Source organism: Dryas octopetala, chromosome 2 (assembly GCF_963921425.1).
Source record: "Dryas octopetala chromosome 2, drDryOcto1.1, whole genome shotgun sequence".
Classification (NCBI taxonomy): Eukaryota; Viridiplantae; Streptophyta; class Magnoliopsida; order Rosales; family Rosaceae; genus Dryas; species Dryas octopetala.
In genome coordinates, this window is record NC_141367.1 from 31,865,690 (window position 1) to 31,890,429 (window position 24,740).

General features: G+C 38.5%; 5 protein-coding genes across 7 annotated transcripts; 1 reads left to right on the forward strand and 4 right to left on the reverse strand.

The window, feature by feature from the left end:
* Positions 1-1,748: 1,748 nt before the first annotated feature.
* LOC147295770 (RING/U-box superfamily protein) lies at positions 1,749-6,462 on the forward strand. Of its 2 annotated transcripts, none has more exons than XM_086232655.1 (12): positions 1,749-2,532; positions 2,842-2,958; positions 3,067-3,259; positions 3,425-3,591; positions 3,706-3,880; positions 4,082-4,146; positions 4,586-4,667; positions 4,933-4,990; positions 5,150-5,274; positions 5,739-5,819; positions 5,914-5,984; positions 6,122-6,462. In XM_086232655.1, exons 1-12 carry the CDS (start codon positions 2,045-2,047, stop codon positions 6,189-6,191), a joined length of 1,692 nt encoding a protein of 563 aa, XP_086088781.1. In that variant the 5' UTR covers positions 1,749-2,044; the 3' UTR covers positions 6,192-6,462. The 2 variants fall into 2 exon arrangements, with proteins under 2 accessions (XP_086088781.1, XP_086088782.1); XM_086232656.1 differs by having other exon boundaries at positions 4,085-4,146.
* A 2,165-nt stretch (positions 6,463-8,627) lies between these two features.
* LOC147295771 (protein BPS1, chloroplastic-like) lies at positions 8,628-9,887 on the reverse strand. Its single transcript, XM_086232824.1, has one exon. It carries the CDS (start codon positions 9,807-9,809, stop codon positions 8,769-8,771), a length of 1,041 nt encoding a protein of 346 aa, XP_086088950.1. The 5' UTR covers positions 9,810-9,887; the 3' UTR covers positions 8,628-8,768.
* A 1,411-nt stretch (positions 9,888-11,298) lies between these two features.
* LOC147295772 (Pentatricopeptide repeat (PPR) superfamily protein) lies at positions 11,299-14,033 on the reverse strand. The gene is made up of 2 exons (XM_086234005.1): positions 12,053-14,033; positions 11,299-11,692 (listed from the first exon to the last, which is right to left on the reverse strand). The coding sequence occupies exon 1, from the start codon at positions 13,870-13,872 to the stop codon at positions 12,061-12,063; it is 1,812 nt and encodes a 603-aa protein (XP_086090131.1). The 5' UTR covers positions 13,873-14,033; the 3' UTR covers positions 11,299-11,692; positions 12,053-12,060.
* Positions 14,034-15,139: 1,106 nt separating this feature from the next.
* Positions 15,140-18,269, reverse strand: LOC147295773 (BTB/POZ domain-containing protein At3g19850-like). Its single transcript, XM_086232693.1, has 3 exons — positions 18,121-18,269; positions 16,881-18,038; positions 15,140-15,792 (listed from the first exon to the last, which is right to left on the reverse strand). Exons 1-3 carry the CDS (start codon positions 18,181-18,183, stop codon positions 15,340-15,342), a joined length of 1,674 nt encoding a protein of 557 aa, XP_086088819.1. The 5' UTR covers positions 18,184-18,269; the 3' UTR covers positions 15,140-15,339.
* Positions 18,270-19,501: 1,232 nt separating this feature from the next.
* Positions 19,502-23,746, reverse strand: TAF15 (TBP-associated factor 15). Of its 2 annotated transcripts, none has more exons than XM_086232895.1 (8): positions 23,526-23,746; positions 22,934-23,101; positions 22,451-22,806; positions 22,142-22,336; positions 21,723-21,806; positions 21,537-21,618; positions 21,330-21,456; positions 19,502-20,108 (listed from the first exon to the last, which is right to left on the reverse strand). In XM_086232895.1, the coding sequence occupies exons 2-8, from the start codon at positions 23,051-23,053 to the stop codon at positions 19,879-19,881; spliced, it is 1,194 nt and encodes a 397-aa protein (XP_086089021.1). In that variant the 5' UTR covers positions 23,054-23,101; positions 23,526-23,746; the 3' UTR covers positions 19,502-19,878. The 2 variants fall into 2 exon arrangements, with proteins under 2 accessions (XP_086089021.1, XP_086089022.1); XM_086232896.1 differs by lacking the exon at positions 23,526-23,746 and adding an exon at positions 23,313-23,486.
* Positions 23,747-24,740: the final 994 nt, after the last annotated feature.

A 24,740-nucleotide genomic window follows, 5' to 3' on the forward strand; every position in this document is an offset into this window, starting at 1 on the left:
ACTTTTATCAAAACTTCGACAATTTCGTTTTGATAATATTTCAAAACCTTAAAAAAATATTGAGGAAATTTTTGAAATTTAATACCATAAATTTAAGTAAAAAATAAAATAAAATTTTGGTCTAAGATAATACATGCATATATATGGTTGAACTTGAGTCAATGCCTATCTAAGGGTGAAATTTTGAGGACCTAATAAGGTGACCGCCTCCTCGGCCTATCCCAAGTGCCAACAACAATGCTCACTCAGCTTAGCATTGCCTTATGATCAGTTGACCTTAATAAAAACATACAACAATTATATATAGCCAAAATGCAAAACCAAAGGTCAGTTGACTTGACTGTAAGGTACCATACTAATTAGTTAATTTCCAGAGTGTTATTGTTCAAAATAGCTCTTTTAACCTAAGAATACACAACACACATATTATGCCCCTTTTAATAAGGGATCTCTTATTGTGCTCATTTAAGGGTAAATGAATTTTTTTTAGTTAATGTATTTCAAATTTTTGTTAATTTGAAATTTTTGTTAGTTAACATGTATTTCAAATTTTTGTCAATTTTCCTGTTATCTAAATTGGGCTGATTAAAGAAGTATTGTTTGGCTTTTTCATTGCCTAATGTTGGAGTTCCTGAAAGAAACCTCCTTGTTTTGAATGTCTCGTGGAAGTACATGGAGTAGGTGTCCAAATTCTTACTCAACAAATATCTAAACTCTGTAAAAAGGCAGTTGATAGGAATTCAATTAATCCAAATCTGAAAATTGTAGAATTAGATCATCGAACAGTTAAATTTTCTGCTTCAATCCAGAGTAGGGTAGCATATATTTTGACCCTGATTGATGAACTGGGCTCCAGGTTTTGTTTTATAATTATGGGTTTGACACACTCCTTGTTGCCATCTTCTACACAAGTTTGTTGGTAGACAAGATGGCAGATTTATTTTCTTCAAAGATAGAGATCTTGTATAATTCACATCTTCAATTAATCAATTCCTTTGTTATAGAGATCTTGTATATGAAAAGTCATGGTAAGATATAATATACATGAAAATTGGGTGCATTATATTCTTTTGGGGGTTGTTGATCTTGATGTTAAGGTTTTTATCTTGCCCTGCTGTGTATTCCCCTATTATTTAAACTGGGTAGATTTAAATAGAGGGCTGCTATATGAACACCTATTTTCCTCTCACTACATACTTCTTTCTCACCTCACACTCCGGTTTCGGTGGTATAACCGATCTGAACCGCCAATGTTGGCGTCAAAAACGACTTGGATACCATCCTAATCGAAACACCAAAATGCCAAACTAAACTGTCACCGATGCCTAATTGATCCCAATTGAACTCGAAAAGTTAGTAATTGTCCGGAGTCGGTTTGGTAGCGGTCCATTTTTGCCATTTCGTTTGAGTCGATTTCGGTTGTCGGTATCGGTCGTTCAGTTCGGTAATCTAATCAATTCCACTTTTAGCTGAGGCTGATTTCAGCTTCTTCTTTTTTTCCCCTTTATTTTTTGTATTTTTTTTACTTAAAATTTTTTTTTATAAGTGGTGATATTTTCAGAAATGTGAGGGTGCGTAAGAGAAATTATTTAAAATTTAAAGTAACATAGGTGTGTTTTGAGTAAAAGATGTGAGGTGAGAAAAACAAAGGTTTGCATAGAGCTATAAAGGAGCTCTAAAAAAAAAAAAATAAATAAATAAATAAAGAGAGAGAAATAAAGAAACAGCTCCCTCCCAGTCTCCCACTTCGCTGCTTTCAGTGTGTTTCTATTCTAGCAAAACCCTAAAACTAAACTAAACTAAACTCCCTTTTTTCTCCAAATCAGGGTTTGGTTGTTGATGTTAAAAATGAAAATAACAAGGTTGAGTTTCACTTACACATTCTAATCTGAAGATAGAAGTGAGTTCCCAGAAACCCAACTTCATTGTCTCATGCACAAAACATCAGACTACCCTTGAAAATGATCCTCAGAAATTAACCAAACAAAAGAACAGAAGAAAAACTGAAGCAATTCGCAGCAAACATTAAGCTTCAGAATGATTGATGGTTGTGATCATGATGCAGCAGCAGACCTCCTCTGCACCCGCGTCGCACTCAATCACTCCCCCTTCCTCCACCAACACCCCCACCACCATTAGATCACCTACGGCAACCCCCACACACTCGCAGCAGCCGTCGCCTCTCTCTCGCCATGCGCTGCCGCCGCCAACTGTCGATCACGTGCTGCCCATCGCGGCGGCGCACCCGTCCGGTGAGGCTGCGCCGACGGCGACAATTCCGAGCCCGGTGGCGAGGGTCCGGCTCTCCGATATTACCCCGTACGATGGGGCCCCTGGTGGGCCGTATTTGAGGGCGGTGGAGGCGCTCTCGGGGTCTCTGATGAGGCACAATGCGGCCGTCATCGAACTGGGGACCGAGGACGCGGCTCTGTTGCGCTGCGGCTTGGAAGCCTCGAGGTTGTATTTTAGGAGCAGAGCTCAGCTTGGTGTTGGGAAAGGAAGCCGTGGGGTTTACATGTACAGAGCTGGAAGGTATTTTGCTTAATTTCAAAATTTGAATTCAGTGCTTAGAAATTAGAATTAGGGCTCTTATTGTAATGCTGATCAATGCAGGTTTGCAATGTTGGTTTTGGGCCAAATCTTTTGTCTTTTAGGACGTTCACATTGTAATTACATTACTTTCTAGTTTCTACATTGAGCTAATTTAATTTATGATTCTTTGTTTATGTGCTGATTTATCTGTTTGCTTTGCGTTTTGTTGCTTTGAGGTTTATGACACAGTCTTGGCATCTTTTCCTTTGACAATTGAGATGGGCTTCTAATGAGCTTCACTGGTTGCAGGGCTTTGGAAGATTGGGACTCATCCCCACCATGCATGGCTGATATTTTTAGGTGCATGGGTAAGGCAGCCCATGCTGCTTTGTCTGCAATAGCAAGGCATCTTCGTTTGCGAAGCGAGTAAGGATGGTGATGGTGGCCCTTTAACTTCTTACTTACTTTTCTTCTAGTATTCCTCAATCCTCATTCATTTTGTATATCTCCTCATGCAATATCTATGCTCTGCAGTGTTTTTAACCATTTACTTGACGATACTCCATTGCCTGCTAATGAGGTGTCCTCATCAGTGCTTGTCGCAACCTACTCAAATGCTTCTATGCAAAATGGAAAAGGTGCTATTGGGGGACGGAAGCCAGGAATGAATGGGGAAGTTGAGAAGGGATTGTTGACATTGATATCCTCAGACAGTCCTGGTATACAGGTGCCCTTCTTTTACTTGGTTATCCTGGTTTGGATAAAGATTGGTTAATTATTAGAAGATGATGGGTTTTGCATCTAACACAATTTTTTTGGATATCTCTTCTACAATAAGACAATTTGCTTCATGATTTCCTCAAATTACTTGTGCAAACTGTTTTATGTTCAGGCATGTGACCCCAATGGTCGTTGGTACCTAGCAGACAGTGGGTCAGCTCCTGGGGATCTTTTACTACTTACAGGTAAGGCACTCAGCCACACTACTGCTGGCCTTCGCCCTGCTGCATTGTATAAAGCTGCTCCCGATTACTCCTCAGGAATTAATACTGGTGGGAGGTACAATTTATTTGGTTGCCTTTGTTGTTCTGATGAATGTGTTGTTTCCACCGTTTCAATCGAATTTACAGGAAGTTCATTTGGAATTAACCTGATTGCATTTTGTGATTGTAGGACATCACTTGCATTTAGGCTCATGCCACAAGGTAACGCTATATTAGATTGTTCTCCAATTGCAGCGGCTGGTCATGTCATTCCCCATAGCTATGTCCCAATATCTGTAAGCCAGTTTATGGATGATCTTTCTGCTGAGGAAGATGTATTGTGCAATCGTTCTGATAGTACTTATGTAAGTTTTATCTTCAAGTAGCTGATGCAGAGCACAGGTTTAAAATCCAAAAATAATATATATATATATATATTATAATAACATACAAAAGCTAATAATAATGGAGTCCTTCAAGGAAATCATTGACAGGCTCAATCCTATATGTTATGGAATTTGCATGGTCCAGGACTGACAGCTATCTTATTACGGAATTTGCATTAGCAGGTAGCAAGAAACAATTTAAACAAGGAACCATCTTTAAGAAGTGTTCTCTCAGATCCCTTATCGTAAGTTGTTCTTTGTCTTTACATTTAGTTCCTTATCTGCCTAGTAGTATGCTGTCCTTTTCAATTTTGAGTCTCACTGAACCAACCTAGGGTTTCAATAATTTCCTGGTATGTCTGTGCAAAGGATGATACCTACTGAACCAACTTGGGGTTTCAGTAATTTCACAATAATAATGAAAAGATCCGAAAACAGTATGTATCAAAGAAGTGATTAAGATGTTAAAAACTTAGATTAATGACTTAGCTTTCAACATGATTGTTGCATTAGCTTTTATTTGTCCTTTTCTTCTAAAAGAATTCCTTCTCTGGAACTTTTCCCTTCCACTTGTTCATTATACTGACTTAATTTTTGTTCTTATAATGTTTAGTTGAATTATATAGGATTCTAATTTCTTCTTTTTTCCTCCCTCTTTTTCTGGGTGATCTATAAATGCTTCAGTGGTGCATTCCTTGAAGATGCCATGGTAGTTTCATGTGGGCATTCATTCGGAGGTCTCATGTTGAGAAGAGTCATTGAAACAGTAAGTAGGCTATCTCCTGATATTTGAAGTAAAAAGGGAAATGCTTGCTTTTATTATTGCATTGAAGAAGCCCAGGGATTTGCAAGTATGATTTATGTTTTTTATGACTTAAAGACTGCTATTCTCTTAATATCCTTCATGGCAATCATTAAGAGATATACCTCATGTCATGCCATCTTATCATCACCTTTGCATAATGGATTTATTACCTCCAGATGGGAAAGAGACTAGAATCATAACTATGGTTGTTTTTTTTCCATCACAGTCAAGATGTACCCTCTGCAGTGCAGAAATTGAAACCGGGTCTTTGGTTCCTAATCTTGGTATATTTGATTTTGGTTCTAGTTATTTCTAAAAAGTCCACACACCCACACATGCACATTATATATTTCAGTCTTGGATCATCATGCTATTCACTTTTTTGAGGTAATACATTCTCTGGTTTCTATTTATATTTTGACATAGATTGATTTCCTCAACAGCTCTTCGAGCTGCAGCTGCAGCAGTCAAGCATGAGGACGACCGAAGGCTATTTCATAATGCTACTATCCGAAAGCGTCGAAAAGAATTGGGTGACCAAATCGATTCATCAAGAAGACCAAACAGGGTGTGTTTAATAAAAATGCCTGATTTTTATTGACAACAAAAAATGCCTGCTTTATCTATTACCCGTCCATTTAGAGTTTTGAAATCATGCAAGTCATTATCAGAATAACCCAAACTTATTTTCTTGTTCTGGGAACTGAAATGGGAAAAGATATGGGTACTTTGCGTGCAAGGTTTAACAGAGAGTAGTTAGGCAGTTGTGACATCTGAAAATTACTAAGCTGTGGGACTGAGGAAATTGATATGGTGTTCAGTTATGAGTATTATTAAGCTGGGATGGAAGATTTTGTGTAAGAACTTCATATTGAATACAATATGGTAAAAGGAGGCATTTATCAGAAAATTTCCAGTGGTAGTGATTCATATAAACAATTGTGTAATGATTTGCAAAATGTCCTTCGATTAAGGAGCATATAGCTCCATGTTTCCAAAGTTATTATTGAATAAACTTTTGTGCGTCTGCAGGAAAATGGAGATGTTGGTGATGATAGTTTTAACCGTGGGGTTCAGTATCCATTTTCTGTAAATGAAAAAGTGGTAATTAAGGTAAGTTTATTGCATTGCTTATCTATGTTGTCTGTTGCCATGATGGTTCCACTTGATCAAAAAGGAATTGTAGAGTGAATATTTTATTATGCAGGGGAACAGGAGGACTCCAGAAAAATTTGTTGGCAAGGAAGCGGTCATCACATCACAGTGTCTCAATGGCTGGTCAGTTGGCATGACCTAACCTGTGCTTTTCCTATTTAGTTACGTTTTAATCTGAGATATCTTGATCTCATTTAAAATTACGGAGAGCTGCTCTTTGAACCAATGAATTGTTGTGATGTGACCCTTTGCTCTTACAGGTACTTGCTCAAAATTATTGGAACTGGAGAGAATGTTCGCCTGCAATACCGTTCCCTAAGGAAGATCTAGAACACACCTCCTATAGTACTAAAACCTCAAAAGTGTATTACTAGAAATTGCTCACCAGTCGGCTTCTTTCTGTAGAACATTCAATACTGCTTTGTTGTAATTTATTGTGTTTGAATGTTGTTTATGTAACCATGAGAGAGAGGTAGTGTATTAGAATCCGAGAGTTTTTGTTGAGCGCTTGTAAATGTAAAACAAGGAAATTTTTAGGTAGTGTTACAGTGAACTGTACGTTGATCATTAAACTAATTTTTTCCAAAATACAGTATATACTCACTGGGTTTTTTTTTTTTTTCCTTCTTTTTTTAATCTGAGTTGTGGGCCAACTGTTGAGTGGAACACTTGAACTTGAAGTGAAAATGGTGGAGGAGTTGACCCAAAAACGGAACGGGACATTGTGTTTTAGAACATGACTTGAATTTGGTGAAATGGGGTCTTCGAAACTGAAAAGCTATACTCAGTTGCTAGCCATGCCTCTGACATAATATGCTTATGTAGCGAAAACAGGGATGGGTTATTGGGTTTCCATGCTTATGTAGCGAAAACAGGGATGGGTTATTGGGCTTCCATGCTTATGTAGCGAAAATAGGATGGGTTATTGGGTTTCCATGTACTTTGCAAAATAGGGTGCTTGTAAAGCAGTGGCCTCTCTCTCTCTCTCTCTCTCTCTCTCTCTCTCTCTCTCTCAAGGAGTTGAGTAGGTGACTAGGTGTACAACACTTCACAACTTCTCTCCCTCATTCCTCTCTCTATCGCATTTAAAGAAAGTTTGTCCCTAATTCCCCCCCCCCCCCCCAAATAAAGGGAAATCGCACACTAGGCGTGGCTTGTGGGAAAGACTTGCTTCCTCTTCTCATAAATTAAATTGAAAGTGGGCATAGCTTGAGGCCCAACAAATAAAAGTTGGCATAGCTCATCTCCCTCTCTATTTTCCTGCCTAAATTGCAGAGATCATAAATTGTACATAGAACCCTTCATTAAACAATTTGGTTTTATGCTAGAGAGTAATGTTTTGTTACCAACTTGTTATGTGTCAAACCGGCTAACAAAATAACATTATTATAACGAAGACTATATAATATAGTTAATATTCACAAAGCTTCTCAACAACTAACTGCCTCAATGAAGAATTGTTATAAACTGAAGATTAGTAAAGCCAACGACCATACTAACGATGTCTCTCATTGAATTCAAGAATTCTCTTCTTTTGTAAGAATTTTGGCCTCGGAATAAATTAGATATGATAATAAGCTAGATTCATGTGTATTTAAAGAATAAGATAAAATATATCTTTTAACTTGAAATGAGAAGATATAGGGTATCTTATAACTTAAAGTAGGGGTGAGATTTTGAACCAAAACACCGATAAATCGATTGATCCGAACAGATAAGTTGGCTTGATATTTTCAATTTCGGCGTGATCTCGATTCTCGATCGATTATTCATACTGATCGATAAGGGTCGACTCCATAATGATCTCAATCTTGGATGATAGATATGGGAATAAAACTCAATGGGCTGAGGTTGCCGGAGGATGAGGTTGAGTTGCCAAGTCGGTGAGAATGGGCCATCGAAGTCCATGAGGTTAGGTCAACTCCTTCCTTTCAAAGTTTAAATGGTGAGCCTACAAATTTCTTTTTTATTTTTTCAAGAATATATTCTAATTTTAATGAAAAATAATAGTGACAAAAATGTCATTACAGATGTGGCATCATCTTAATTGTTCTATTTTTTTGGATGGCCAAAATTGAAAGCTTGGTATAAACGGGTAGGGAAAAACCAGGCAGAGGATCCTGGTCCCCTTCTTATCCCACCATTTTTATTAAACTTTGTAAAACTTTTGGAGCTCTACTTGCACATTTGACTTTTTTTTTTTTAAATTTAAAGGAAGGAGAATCGAACTTGGGTGCACCATTTTTATTAAACTTTGTCGGGCAAACTCTACGGCCCTTCCACTTGGTTGCCCAGCAACTGCTGCACATTATATGTATTGAAAGTAAACAGTCTTTCTTTAGGGCGGACGCCCGCAATTTTTTTTTCACGAATTTATAGCGCCGAGCGCTTGGTAGCGTCTATGAGCTCTCGGCAGTGCCATTTTTTTCTTCAGTTCTTCTCCCAAGTGCTCAACACTGGTTTGTCGGCTTTATATTAAGTGAATCCCAAAATTCTGGAGTTAAAACCTAACATGCAACCTCCATAAGTCATATTCTACACCCTATAGGAAAATACTCTAAAAAATAGATAGAGGAAGCGATGTTGAGCAACCCGAGCGCGCGTTTGGCTGTTATAAAAAATGGATTACTGAACACTCGATATTATCACCAAGCGCTAGAGGACGAGAATCCACAAAAAAAAAAATATACGTCTGCCCTAGAAAAAACTGTGAAAGTAAATAGTCTAAGATAAAAACTTAACAAAAAAAATGTTTAAGATCAGAGCTTGTGTAATTCACTAATTTTAATTTCCTTCGGTAAAGAGTAAAGGCTGTAAAGCAAAGAGATGGGACAATTAGTTTGCAATTTACATGACAAAGGAACTGTCACTCTCAGTTTGCAATTTGTTAATTGGTTTTGCTTTGCTTTAAGTTTTGATGGCTTTTGGCTCACTCCTCTTAACTCTAACATTCTCCAACATGTAGTTCCTGTTACACAAAACTCCATGGAACATCTCATTCACTCCATTACTCAACCGCTCCAACCCATCCGAAAACGACGTCGCTGCACTCTCCAACTTTCTTACGACGTCGTTTAGGCGTTTCTTCTTCTTCTCCTTGTCCTCTTCCTCAACTCCTGCCACGTCATCAATGACCTCACACGCTTCCCGTACACGTGTCCTCACGTCATCCATCTCCTCCAATAGGCCTTTCAGTTTCTCGTCCTTTTCGCTGCCGAATCGCCGTTTCAACTCGGTCGAGACCTCCGAGTCCAGCTCGTTCAATGACTCAGCCCACGGAAACTCCGTCGGCACTCGGACCCTAACCATCTCCGGGGAACCGTGCATCGCAGACACCATGACCCCGGCGACGAACACAGTCACCAATCCCACGGCGTACACCGTTCGACGCACGAGCTTCCCGACGCTCGAGATCTTGCCACGTGGCGCGTTGCGGAGTCCTAGGGCCAGATCTCTAACCAAGACCTCGGCGTTGCTCCGTTTTCCGAGGCCCGAAGCGCAGCTCTCCCAATCGGAGAGAGATTCTCGAGCTCGCCGGAGCTTCTCCGGTGACGGGAGCTGCCCTGGGCTCCAGTCGGAAAGAAGGTGAACCACGAAGGTGAGAAGAAGACGACGATGGCGAAAGCGTTCGATCTCAGCAGAGATGGAGTTGGAGAGGTCCAAGAGCTTGACACTGTCATCCAAATACCAAGCGAGGGAGTCATCGAGAGCTTCTAGTTTGAGATTGGAGATGAGGTTTCTCGCTTCAGACTGGGCCAAGGAGAGGAAATCGACGGCCTTGGAGAGCCAGGACAAGCTGATCGACGGAGGACTCAGCGTTTTCAAGCTGCGAAGCAGAGTGTCATCGAAGGAGCGAGAGATGAGGTCCAATTTGCTCGTAACAGAGTGTTTCTTAGCGACGGAAAAGGGCGAAAACGAAGGGAAGTTGGAGATTTCCGTTAGGAACATCGTCGGAGGACGAGTGTTTTCAGGGAAAAATATAATTTTCCGGGAAAATGTTCCAAACTGTCGGGCAAAGTGGAAGATGAGTACAAGCGGGTATATATATATATACAGGAATATAATATACGGAGAAAGGAAGTTTGGCACGTAATTTCAAAGAAAAGTCGGTGCTTTTTTCCTTTCTAAGACGCGGTTCCGAAAAGCATACCCCAAGGTTTTTGGATGTTCTTGCTGAACGCCGGTACGAAATTACATAAATGACCCTTTAGCTGGACCAAAGTGTGAAAGGGCCAAAGGGGGCAGAGCAGGTAATGTCAAATAGACTTAATAAAGTTGGTACATAAGGGTTATTTTGGGAAGAACGCGTAGGGAGGGAACGAGGAAGGACTTGACCGTATCTCGTTTTCTTCATAAACAAAAAAAACTAATAAATTTAAAAAACACGAGGGCATGCAACCATGGGCTGTGTATGAGTGTATCTGTATCCTTAAATTGTTTATTTTTTCTCGTTTCTTCCTTTTTCTTTTCGTTTAAAGGATGGAAAATTCAGAATTAAACAAATCCTGCCCATGGGAGTTGGAGGCTTGGAGCACTGCTAAACTTATTAATTCTTTAGAGATTTCTTCTTCTCTGGTATTCTTTTTAAAAGCTTTTTTTATTTTATTTTTTAATATTTATGGATGAAATAAGAAAGACAAACTTTAAAAACTATTTTTTAAATAAAATACCAAAGGCCAATTTTCATTTTGAAATGTAAGAGCACATACATCACCTTCATCCCCAAAGAATATAGATTAGCTGTGATACTGGTATACTTTGCAATTCCAAACAAAACAAAAACTCTGCATTTTGCAGTTTACACGCAAGGGAAGTATTAAATGTGTACCGGCTAGAGTAGGCTTAATATTTTTGTTCTTCAAGTATATTTAAGTGTGGCAGTTTGATTTACAGGCAAGAATAAAAAGCTTGTCCTGTCATCCACCTAACACCTAACCTTTATTTTCCAGTAGATATTTAGATGCATATCTGCTAAACGTTTCCACGATTAATCATATTCATTGTGTTCATGTCATATTTTATTAGTACATCAATCATTCTAATCACATATTGTGTTCTCAATTAGTTACTAATTATTTTCTTTCATGCTTGGTAAGCTTTTAAAATCAAATTAGGATATATGCCAATTGCTAGGATTTTCTTTTTCTTTTTCTTTTTGGGTGGGAAATTGTGAATGTGGGATCGAAGAGAAACCTGTGCCAGCTTGTTTCACTGCAAAAAATAATTAATGCATGGGTTCTGTTCCGTTTCAGTTTGGAAGATTGAAATGGTTGAGTAACAAGTTTAAAAACACCAATATATATACATTTTAAGAATAGGAGCTAAAAAGTGCATATACCGACGAAAGTGTACTTAATTACCTTAATTGCAACTTCAGCTGCAAATCTTTACTGTTACAATTTTTTAATTCTGGTTGGGTTATTGACTTTGACTTGTGAAATGATTTTCAGCCGACAGCCTAATTACGATGGTGGTTCTTTACGATCGATGTTGGCTGATCTTTAATAGCAGCACCATGAGCTACAATTACTGCAGATATCTGAGATTGCTGTGCTATACAAACAATTTTAATTCCCTTAAACCTCACTAACCTCCTAAAACAAACTTTAAGCTGAATACAGAGATTGTGGGACCATGCATCTTGAACAAGTTAAATAATTATACATGGACAATACGGTCCAGATCAGACCCAAAAATTAAAAGATCAGAAAAGTATGTGTGACGGACCTGGGTCTACATTTGGGGCTGAGCCTCGGCCCGAAGATAGTCCTACTTGGACTGGAAGACAAGAGGCCCAATTCTGGCAAGCCGAGCCAATAAAGAAATGCCACCTGGAAAAATAATGCCACATCAGCCCAGCTTTGTTCTTAATTTTTTTAATAATTTAATGTAAGAGCAGTGTTAGAGATGTTAAATTTGTACAATTTGGATATCATGATGAGCATCTTACTCAAGAAGCAACAACACTCAGATGAGCAGAGAGATAAAATCCCTTTGTTGATCACTCCTATGTAGTTGTAAGGTTTTAGTAATTGATGTAAGATTTCGGTCATGTATGATGCATGATTGATGCCATTACTGAAATTAAAATTTAAACTTTATATGCATATGGATGACTATGCAAAAAAGTTGTAAGCTAATTATCATTGTCAATGTCAAAATCATCATGCTTGGGAGATAATTATACATACTCTGATACTCAGCTGCCATCAATGTCAAATGCAAGTAGGTTAGTGTCTGGAGCATAACCAGCAAGCCTCAATTGAACTAACATGTTGTCCAACATCAAATATATATTATCTGATTGAGAATGTGATTTGTCAAATGCTGCGAACTCAAAAATTGCACCATTGACTTCTATCCAGCTATATCCTGGTGTCTTATCGACACCTTTCCTTTTCATGAGCTTCCTTATTCCAGCAGCCACTTCCCATTTTTTCCATGTCGAATACAAGTTTGCCAGAAGTACATATTTTCCACTATGAATGGACTGTAGCTTGATCAAATGATTTCCTACAAGTTCCCCTAGCTCAAAATCCTTGTGAATCACACAGGCACCAAGCAGAGCTCCCCATACACCAGCTGTAGGTGCCATTGGCATGTCCTCAATCATTTTTCTCGCTTCCTCCAAGTACCCAGCCCTACCAAGTAAATCAACCATACAACCATAGTGATCTGCATTCGGCTCCAAATGAAAAACCTGCTTCATTGATCGAAAACACTTGCGTCCCTCGTCTTCGAGACCTCCATGAGAACAAGCACTGAGAACACCAATGAAGGTTACTTCATTAGGTAGAACCCCGACCTGTAACATACGTGAGAAGGCATTTAAAGCGCTTAGAGCATCCCCATGCATTGCTAACCCATTAATTATGGCAGTCCAGGCAAAGACATCCTTGGCACACAAACTTCCGAAAACAGATAGAGCCTTATCAATGCACCCACATTTTGCATACATATCTACTAACGACGTTCCAAGTAATGAGTTCACTTGTATTTTATGCCTATATATATAACCATGAACCAACTTTCCTTGATCCCGAGCCCCTAGGTGCGCAAAAGAGGTAAGTACACTCGTCAATGTAGATTGGTTAGGCTTGACATCATCTGCAAGCATGTATGTCAAGACTAGCAGTGCCTCTTTATATTTGTTACATTGCACGTAACCTGCTATCAACGCACTCCAAGAAACTACATTTTTAATTGGCATTTCATTAAAAACTTTACAAGCATCGTGACTGTAGCCACACTTCATGTACATATCCAGAAGAGCGCTACCAACATAGACATCCCATTGCACTCTACCTGCTTCTACATAGAAGCCATGAATCCACCGTCCAAACCAAATATCACCTGCCATTCCGGCAGCACAAAGAGCACTAACAACAGTCACCTCATCGATCCTAAATCCCATCAATCTCATCTCCACAAAACACTTTATTGCTTCCGCGGTACGACCACTTTTAACATACCCGTCAATCAATGCAGTCCAAGCAACCACATCCTTGTGCGTCGTTTCATCGAACACCTGGTAGGCAAAGTCTAAGTACCCACAACGAGAAAAAACAGATATCAATGAGTTCCTCACAAATTGGTCAGAATTCAATCCAAACTTGACTACTTGAGCGTAAAACTGAAATGGGTTTTCGTTTTTCAGCTTGGAAAAGGCCTTGAGAAGTAAAGGGAAGGTGTGCTTGTCGGGAGCAACACCATTTCCGCGCATGCTTGCATAGCAAACGAGGGACCTTTGAGGTTCTAAACTCGTAGAAAATGCTCTGATGATGGAGTTCCATAGGTGAGTGGTGGGTGCTTTTATACGGTTGAGGAGGAGCGAAGCGTAGGAAAGATCGCTGGGTTGAGAGGCTGCAATGGAAGTGACAAGTTTGGCGAGGAAGAAATCGTTTTGCGAGAGGCCAAGGGTGATGAGGAGGGAGTGAATTTGCTTCAAATGGTGTACGTTTGTGTCTTTGTGACACAAAGAGAGGATGGTGTCACGTAAGTGATTGGTCATTCAAATTCTCTCATATATTACTCATTCATATACCCAAACTTCACTATTTGAGCCTAAAAACTGAAATGGGTTTTCATTTTCAACCTTGGAAAAGCCTTGAGAAGAAAAGAGAAGGTGTGCTTGTTGGGAGCCTCACCATTTTTGTGTGAGAATGTGAAGTTGAAAAGATATAACCTTGCATAATGGTCTGCACATTTGAGAGTGTTAACTGTTAAGTACTCAACTTTTGAATTTTTTATGGTTTTCTACTTTCAAATATTATGTAAATAAACATTCTGATATGTACATAAAAGAAGAATTTGTGCGCCTCTTTGTTTTTGTTTTTTTTTTTTTTTCTCTCTTGCTCTTTCGAAACACGTCTCTCTTGACATCAATAGCATTTTTCTTTTGGGTAATTGAACTAAATAACCCACCCTCACTATTTGTGCTTGGTAAGATTTTGAACATAAATTAGATATATATTATTTATACCGATTGCTAGAGGTTTTTTTCTTTCTTTCTTTTATGGGTGGGATCGAAGAGAGACCCCAATTCAATTTGCCGTGTCACTTTAAAAATATATATGCTATTTGCTTGAATTTTTCTCGCAACTATTTATATATTGGAATCTGCAATAAAATATAAAAAATTAAGCAAAAAGAAATAAGCTCTATCAAATAAATTGATACAAAAAAAAAAAAAATTAATGTCATGTAAGTTAGAAAAAAATAATTGAGGTATTAAACATTTTTATTTTAGATCACGTATATATGGGTAACAAAAATAATCACATATTTATAGTTGAAGTTATAACTATACAACCCAATTTGGCTATTATCACCCCTAACCTAGCTAACATGGTTATTTTTAATACATAAAATCACGGGATCAAACGAAGCTGTTCTGGCATTATTAGTCACATGTATGATTTATACACCAATAAAAACATTCAAAATTGGAGTGCTTACAAGGTGCTATTACAACTCTTAAGCCAATTGTTTTACTTAGTTGGAGAGCCATCAACCATATGACAAGACTAGCCACAACTTGCCAGTCTTGGCATGCTAAGAATCTTGGCCTTTTCCTCCAACAACCATATATAGAATCTCATCTTATAAAACTATTTTCTTAATCATGATTAAAAATTAATAAAGAGCACTACTGAATATTTTGTTTTTGGTCAGAAGCACTACTGAATGTGAATATGAACATGATTCATGTTCATTAAAAGTAAAAGAAGCCAAGATAAAATGCATTTACTATGCCTTCTTCCATGTACACTAGAAAATGATCATGATATCATTTTAATTTATCATGTGGTGATGAAATAATTACAAGCAATCCAATCCCCAAAATTACATTTTTATGACCAAAGACAGAGTAAAACCAAACCAAAAATATATAACACTGAAAATAATAACAATCTTTTACACAAAGTATTTTAATTTCTTTTATACGAGTGAGGTAGCTAGAAGAAATTACATTAATTCAACAAAGTCTAGGCAGAGCTCTACTGTGAGTTGGGGTACTCAGCACATTATGCTTAACCATCCTTGACATCTGCCCCTTCATTTCCCTGCACAGTTTTTCTAACTCCACCACCCTCCATTGCATCCTCTGCAAGTTTAGTTTGGTATCTATGTTCTCTTCTTGTGGCAAGCTCTTTTCATCAACAGAAACAACACCCTTGTATAAAACCATATGGGAATGAGAATGGGAATCACTTGCAGTTGCAGTACTTGCTGTACTCCTTGGACTCTCATTTACAAAGTCGTTTGTAATGGTTACTTTGGACTGTTGAGAAATAAGAGCTTGAATAGTAACCCTTGGTGGGATTTTAGGATTCTTGGCAAGCTCTTTACAGGCTTCAAGGCTGAGTTTTTCGTAATTTAGGCATCTGCATAATCTTGACCTTTCCTCAAATGAAAGACTAGGATGTGACTGCCACATATATATATATATTATTAAATTAGAAGGTGATCCAGTAAGCAATTACAATTAAAACATGATTAACATGAAAACCATTTCATGATCAGAAGTGAATTATGCATTGGTCGATCACGTGATTAACATGAAACCATGTGAATTATTATATTTTAAAACCATGCACAATCATCCTTTTTTAGCTTTAACTAGAATCAGCACTAATCTAGTTGACATTATTTGATGAGTTTTGGACATGTTATTTTATGAGTGCTAATGACAAGTTGAGATTTTGTCAGTGGAGGCAACAAGACAATCAAAATTCATGGCCGATTATATGCATGAAACTTATGATGAAAAGAGTCCAAAAGAAAGCCACACAAAAATGGAATATATATGCCAAAACATATGGACCATAAATTATTTAAATACTAAATATTCTAAATTCTAAGTGAAACAATCCACCCTACCCTTAATTTCCCACTAAGAAGTATTCCATACTCTTCAAGTAATATGAACACTGCCTGATCTAATACAGAGAAGGATGCCACAGCCCACATGCATGTAATGCACTTGAGACAGAGGGACAAGGGAATAATAATCTGAATAATTTTTTTGTCCTTCTTTCCCCATCTGGCCAGGGAGGCTTTCTATCTTCTTTAATTTTCTTTTTCTACTCTCAATTTATGGACAATGACATTCCATAAATGATATATCTTATCCTTCAATCTTCATGGCACTTATTTTGGAAGAAGAGGAGAAGCCAGGGAAAGGGAATAGAAAAAAAAAAAAAAGCAGAGAGAGAGGCATATAATATATGAACCTAATTTTTTCAGAATAATCAACCAAATTTCTTCCTTCATGATCATAAACAATTTTACAAGTCCAGACCAAAAAAAAAAAAAACAATTTTACAAGTGATTTTATTTTATGATACTTTGATAGGAAGACAGAGATAGCAAACACAGAACACTAATCAATGCAACTTTTTTCATGTTTACCAAAAGCTTTCACTTATTTTGCCATGAATATGATGAAGCAAAACAAAAAGAAAATGCAAGCATCAAAAAAGACAAAAAGAAAAAAAAGGGATAAAAAATGTTCACCTCAAGATAGATATCAATGGCTCTGTAGGCCCCATCAAAGCAGTCCCTGGCAGAATCAGGTAAACTCTCTGCAACTCCAAGAAATTTAGAGATCCTGAGATTCTGATCAGGTGAAATTTCACCCAAGTACTTATCAACCAATCTACCAACTTTCTTCAACTTCTGTACACACACCCCATCACTTTTCACAAACACTCTTATCAATCTTAAAACAAGATTCACATCATAAACAGCCCTGTCATGCCCAGACACTAGCAAGTCATCCAATGTTGCTTCCTCAAGCATTCCACCAATCAATTTCTCCAAACCAACTCTGTACTCTTTATTCAATCCAAAACCAGACACAATCCTAAGTACCCAAAACAGTGCTCTGCAAGAAAATGTTTTTTTACCAGCAAAAATAACCCCATGAACAGCTGTGTCTGCAAGACCACCAAACTCACATGTTGAACTGGCAGCAGCTGATGTGTGATTATAACTGCCTTTTCTTTGAGCTGAAAGCTTCAGGTAATGGAGGAGAAATCTTGTGAGGATCAAGCTGTTGTTATCAGTTCCATAAGCCCCCAAACTCTGGATGAGTTTCTCAATGATCTTTGGTGGTAAAATGGAAACATCATCAAACCACCATGCTCTGCTTGATGAACTTGGCTTGATTGATTCAGGGGTGTTCTTACACGAGGAAGAGATTCTAAACCCAGATGCAGCTTCTGGAGAAGACGACGATGAAGACGACAAAGCCAAGAGGCTTATGTCTGTATTTTGAGCAATCTTTGCTAACAGTGCACAAATGAGTTTGTCTACAAGACCATATGAATCTGCATAGTTCAAGAATGACTCACAGCTCTTCAGGCAGACTAGTATGTCTTTCCATGGCCACTCAAACAATCCCTCAAGAAAGTTTTCTGTTTGTTGCAAGAGATTGAAGGTTGAGACTTTCTCAGTCATAATAAGGAAGACTGCACAGCAATGAAGAAGGGACACATTTGAAACTGTAGTTGTGATTCTTCCATTGTTGTAACAGAATCTTGAAATCAACTCAAACCCATTAGGGCCTCCAGGGAAGTCATCGATTTCGATCCCCGAGTTCTTGATCTGGGTCCTTCTCTTGGCTTGCTTGATGATCTTCTTCAACCTTCCTGAATATGCTGATAAAATCTTCTGCAAAGTGTATTATAAAGTTTTAAAAGACTGTTTATAATTCATAGGAAGTATAACAAAGCTGCAGTTTCCATATCATTACCTCATTCACAAAGAATGTTTGTTGACCATTAATGTGGATTTGAAAATCAGAGAGGTGTGACATAGCTGCTTTTGCATTGAAGGAATGCAAGAAACCTGTACGCGCTTCACAGACCGCGAGAAAATGCTTTAAGTTATGTGCTGGCAGAAGACAACTAGACAAGGGAAAAGGAAGAATGTGTGTACATGCCTATGCAGTGACCCTATTAATAAAGGGTAAACGTTTTTGACCTTTAGGAGCATCAATGACTCATGACCAATGCTTTATTTATGCACTTTTTTTTAAGAGAGTTTTATTTTATGTACTTTAATCTAATCTGTGCACCATGCTCAAACAAGAGGACTTCTGTCAAAAAGATTAAAAGAAAAAAATAATGATGATTTGGGCCTCTTAAATCAAAAATAGAAAGGAAAAGAAATAGATTCTTGCTTGTGATGATTTTGTCAAATTTTATGTTGTTTTCCTACCAATTCTCCAGGGATATATGGAATTTGGTAGTTTATTTACATGGATATGAGGTCCCCCTAATAAGATATCATGGGATGGGTTGCATGAACATCATTTCCAATGAACTTTTTTTGCTTTCTGTTGTCATTGAAGTTTGAGTCAGAACATATGTTTGGCATTTGGCATGAATATTATATTACCCTCTTGGTCTGCCTAACCAATAATGAAGTACGAACTCCATTTTTGAAAAAGAAACAAATAAAAACTAAGAAATTGCAAACGTTTTATTTCATTTGATTAATACAGAAATAAAGGATGGTTCAACGAATAGAAGTATAAAAGATAACGTGGAGATTTTGTCTGTTGTAGGTGACAAACTCTGCAAAGTCAAGAAGGTTGCTCTCTCGTTGTATAGTTAAATTGCTATTCCTTTGTCACATATGCAGCTTAGGTTCCCTGCAGCTTAGGATTTTAATGGGAATTTCAGATTTCAGGCATGTGAATTGGGGACCCACACAGATAGAGGGTTAGCAGTGCAAGAGGGAACAATAAATTATTTTGTCTGTTGTATCTATCTCTCTCGTGTTGTTCTGGATGATATTATAGTAGTCGCATCAGGTTAGAAGCAAAGCCTAATATGAATTAAACAAATGAAAACTAGCTTATTAAAAATAAAAATAACTTAAAACTAGACAGTAGACAGTAGGCACCCTAACCCCTAATCCTACCCCTACCAAAGTATCAAAGTATCATCCTTAAGTAGATAACAGAACAGGTAGTTGTGGTGTTTGGCATTTTAAGAATATGAAATGGATGGTGAATTCAAGAATATTGTTCTCTTACCAAATATCTGGCATGTTCATGGTAATGTTACCAAACTCATGACTGTATAGTCAAATATGATTCTACTTGATCAATAGTCTGGATTAACAGAAGAAAATCATGTTGCACATTAAGTATGCCCCACAATTCATACATATAAAAAACCAACCATCCAATTACAAAATAATCCATTGCCATTGCAACATTGATTACTTAAAAAGACTTCAAAACAAAATCGAACGGTGCCAATAAATGTATGGAAAACAAATGTTACATGCAGGCGCAGTTCACTGTTTGAAGAAAGAGCAGAGACATAACACTAGAGAGTAGGGAAGGAGCAGAGACCCATATGGCCATAATCCCATCAGACTAGCTAAAGACGCCAAATAAAACAAAGTTCAGCACAAACGCAATTCCCCCCATACAGTGAAAATTAACCACTTGCATCTCAAGAAAATGAGCCAAAATTTGGAAACTATTCCATAATCTTCAATAACGGTGCCTGTTCCGGTCCCGATCCCAGTCCCTGTCCCGCCCATATTCCTTTTCCCGGTCATAATCATAATCTCGAGGACGATCTCTCCCCCTATCCCTCTCCCTGCTTCTACTGCGACGCCTATCCCTGTCATCATATCTTTCTCTGTTTTTGCTGCTCCCCCTATCATCGCGTTCTCTTCCTCTCTCTCTATTTCTCTCTCTGCCATCCCTGTCGATAACACCTGCCATTTTGTAATACAGTCAATCACTAATCCAAATATGGAGCCGATTTCATCAAGACAGAGTAGCAACAACCAATCAGGGTGACACTCTTAAAATCAGATTTGTTCAGTTAGCACACTCAAAGCAAAGCTAATCAGTCCATATACAGATTTAGAAATGAAGATTTGACCAAAAAATAAATGAAGATCAAGGCATCACAACTGCAAGGATCATGAAAAGCATAAAAACGTATCTTTGCGTACAAATTATAATTACAAAATTGATATCTAGCACCAGCATCAAACAATTGATTTCATAAAGCCCTACTTCCCTAGCAGACAAAATAGTTTTTCTTTAAAAAAAAAACACAAACAAAAGAGGAGAAGTCCAATTACATCAAATTTTCAACCCATGTATAATCGAATAAAACGTTAAAGCTGTAAGGGGACACTAATGAGGAAAATATATTCAGGGTGCCTTTTTCTTAAACAGCAGATATGCATTCATTCTCAAGTTGAATAGCTGATAACCCCACCCAAGTTCATTCTAAAGGATCAAATAAAGAGTTTATTATATACAAAGAATTCTTGTCTCACTTGCCATTTTTGTGAATCAAAACCATTCGATGTACGTGTTCAAGGTTTTGATCAAAAGTGATCTGCAAAGATAGAATTTCTGATCGGTAAAATCATTTAACAAGACATCTTCATTAAATGTTTTAAAAATCTCCCATACCCACTATAATTTTTCATCTACACCATTAGATAAAGGCAGAGGTTGAATTTTGGCTCACGCTTTGAAGTCTTGACTCTAAAATCATTGAAAATTTGGCTCACTCTATAATTTTTCACCTAAGGCATATGAAAAGTGCAAAGAGGATGGCAATGAGAAAACAACTTAAAATGCGTACAAGAACAACACTTGATCATATTGGCCCCAAAGGTTTATAGCATGTAGTAACACATCTAACTCCTCTGGCATGTTATGAGCCAAGAACTGGTCAATTAAACTAACCACGGTGGCCCAAGAGTAGCCAATGTATTTTTGGCTTCTGATTGGAATCATACTTCTATGTCGAATGCCTCAGATGGGACAATTAACTAAGGTCCATCAGGCCAAAATAAGAAAAAACAAGGTCCCATGTATATGACCTCAAGATTAAAAATTTAAAATCTAAAACATAGATCAGTTACAACATAATTCTACATTAAGAATAATCGTGTCCAAAAATGCACAAGTACCTATTTCCTCCACCTCCCACCCAGCACGCCCAGCACCTGGAAGAGCCCGTCCAGGTTCAGCTTGCTGTGTTTTAGCACGAAATTTTTTCTTGAGGTTGCCAAACTCATCATACATCTCTCCATCATCCTGAGATTGGCACAAATGAGTGCTAAACCAAAATGAATATACAAGAAACTTCAAATAATGCTTATGCAAATAAATCTTACTTCTTCGGCCTCCCGCCTTCGTCGCTTGATTTCCTCTAATTCTTCTTCATCAAGTTCTTTATAACCTCCACCACGCCCTCCTCTGTCAAATAAATTTAAGGCAAAGCAGTATAATTTCTAGGTAAGTTTGTATGCTATGAGTACTACACCATCTTCCAATACAGTAGCTTTCAGTTTTTTTAATACCTTACACCACCTTCATTGTGACCAGGTTTATTTGTGTTGCATATATTGCATTTTGTACGCTTTGCCCAGTTGATGTTGCCACACCTGAAACAAAAAAAGCACAATGAATAAGCAATGTGAACAATAATGCACTCAGCTCAACTCATAACAACTTTGTCCAAGATTAATAAAAAAAATGCCCATGATACTGCTATTTAGTATTTACTAATTTTCAAGCATAATAAAATTATGCTTATGAGATGAATGCGATATGCAAACTTCTATATATCTGAAGATCATCAATTTAGTACATCAGTACAGCATCAACCATACAGCCTCGGCCTACTATTTCCACCTCATTGGTCGGATATAAAAATGTGACAAAACTTGGACCGGAACTTATCTTTAAATTAACAAATAAAGGGGGAAAACAGTCTTACATTGGACAAGGCCAATCATTCGGACCAAAGAGTCCACCTGTAGGAGCACCAACTGGACCACCACGGCCCGCAGAGTCAAGGCCACGACCCCTGCCACGACCACCGCCCCCTGTTCCGCCGCCAGAGGCACCAGTCGGTCGAGCACTTCCACAGCGATTGCACACACCACGAAATGCAAAATTCACATTTGAACAACTGCTAGGAGAATAGGGCATGAGAAGCCATTTACTGAATAAATATTACATTAAGAAATGCAAACACCAAACAGAAGTGCAAGAAAGAGCTGCTCACCAATATCACATCACAGACCTTGTATTCGGACATGTCCAGTCTCCCTCCTGTTGCCATGCTTTCCCAGAAGCATCACCTCGACCTCTACCGGCACCACCACTCCCGTTAATATCCTCAGCACTTTCGTCTACACCAACATAATCACCTCCAAAACTTGGATCACCCCCAGAGTTAGGTGTCTGATCATCTTTGCTTTTTGACTCTGCCATAAAAACTCCAATGACATTACCATGAAAATCCTTTTCATTAAACCATTCAACGGCCGCTAATGCAGCATGTGGATCTTCATATGTTACAGTAGCATCTCCCTTCGGATCATTTGTCACTTTGTCTCGGTATAGCCAAATTTTTGGTCGACCTGTTCGCTTGTCTTTCTAATGGCAGAAAGCAAGCATGAAAAAAATAATAAAATGAGATTTCCAGTTACTTAAGGAAATTTATACCGAAGGTCAGTAAAAGAGGACATTGCAACTTCTGACAATACCCGGTCAAACTTCATACCTTTAACAAACCAATGGTACCAAAATATTCAGCCAACATATTTTCATCAGTCCCCTCGGGCAAGTTGCAAACATAGATAGACCCATTTGAAGGGGCTCCTTTTGCTGAATAGTTTGCCATATAGCTCTACTTTCATGAAACTGAAGTAAATGAAAACCAACTCCAATCCTTCACAAAGACAAATTTTTTTTTTAATGAGACATTTGTCATAGTTGTATTGAAAAATGCAAATAAAAAACCATTAGATAGATAGGCATTTCATTTGCAAAAGATTGAATGTGGCATACCAATCCAAGGAACAACCACGTATGGAGGTGAAGGAGCAAAAATATAGTTATAAACAAACCATCATTGAAATAATTGCATTACACAAACACACCCTAATTGAAATATGAGGCTCCTAAGCGCTACACCACCTGAAAATATTACCAAGACTGAAAAAACACTAATATGCAAATTCATTAAAAAACAAAACAAAACGAAGCAGTCATGGATTTGGCATCGTAATACAATGCCAAAGTCCAAATATCAGTACTTTCAAATTCCAAATATCTTTTCATTTAGCTGATCGTCAGGACCAAATCTAACTTACCTGAGTCCTCCTTTCAACTTCGACGGCGGTCGCAAGCCTCAAGCCCTCTCAAAGATGCAAGCCCTAACCCCAATCGTCCGGTTCCTCTCTCTCTCTCTGAAAACCCTAATAATAATTGTAACTATGGAAGACGATGACTATGATGGTGCACGGTGAGAAGGAGAAGAGAGACTGCAAGCCCTAATTCTGAGCTTGGGTTCCAACTTCAACCACTACTTTAGCACCAGTCATCGGTTATTGTAATTTCTCTCTCTTCAATCAGGTTATTGTAATTTTTGTATTTACCCCAATAATATATATAACTGTTACAATTCTTTTTTTTGGGTACAAATAACTGTTACAATTTTAAAATCAATATTAATCTAGTTATCTGTGTGTCTTTTTTTGTTGAGGGCTATTTGCACACCTTTTTTTTTCTTTTTGCACACTATTTTGTAAAAAAAAAAAATAAAATCAAAGAAAAAGACACATCTCTCCTTCTCACACCCAAAAACCAACTTCATTTTTTCTCTTTTGCACACCCCATCAACAGACCAAAAAAAAACACACACACCCCCTTCATCTCCCTCACCCGACCACACCCACCCACGCAGCCCTCCCTCAGCAGCCCTTTCGTCACCCGACCCACCCACCCAGCCTCATCCCTCCCTCACCCGACCACCACAAGCAGCACCCGACCTCACCCCCAACCTCCTCCTATTCTCTCCTCCCTCCTTCCCTTTATTTATATGCTTTGTCCTTCGTTCAGCACTGGTTTGCCGAAAATTTGAGTTTCCTTCGTCAGCCACCCACTGAACACCCACAAACCATTCGATAGCCACCCTCCGAATACCAACAAACCATTCGGCATATATCCGCCGAACCTAGAGGGAGGTGGGCTGGGTGGGTCGAGGCTAGAGGGAGGGTGCGACGGGGTTGGGTGGGAGGGGGTGCGATGGGGCCGGGGTTGGGTGGAAGGGGAGGGAGGAGGTCGGGTTGGGTGGAGGGGAAGGAGGTGGGTTAGGTTGGGGCTGGAGGGAGGGTGCGACTGGGCTGGGGCTTGGTGGAGGGGAGGGAGGAGGTCGGTCTGGGTGGAGGGGAATGAAGTGGGCTAGGTCGGGGCTGGAGGGAGGGTGCGACGGGGCTGGGGCTTGGTGGAGGGGAGGGAGGAGGTCGGGTGTTTTTTTTTTTTTTTTTGTCTAAGAGTAAGGGGTGTGTTGGCCTGTTGGGTGAGGG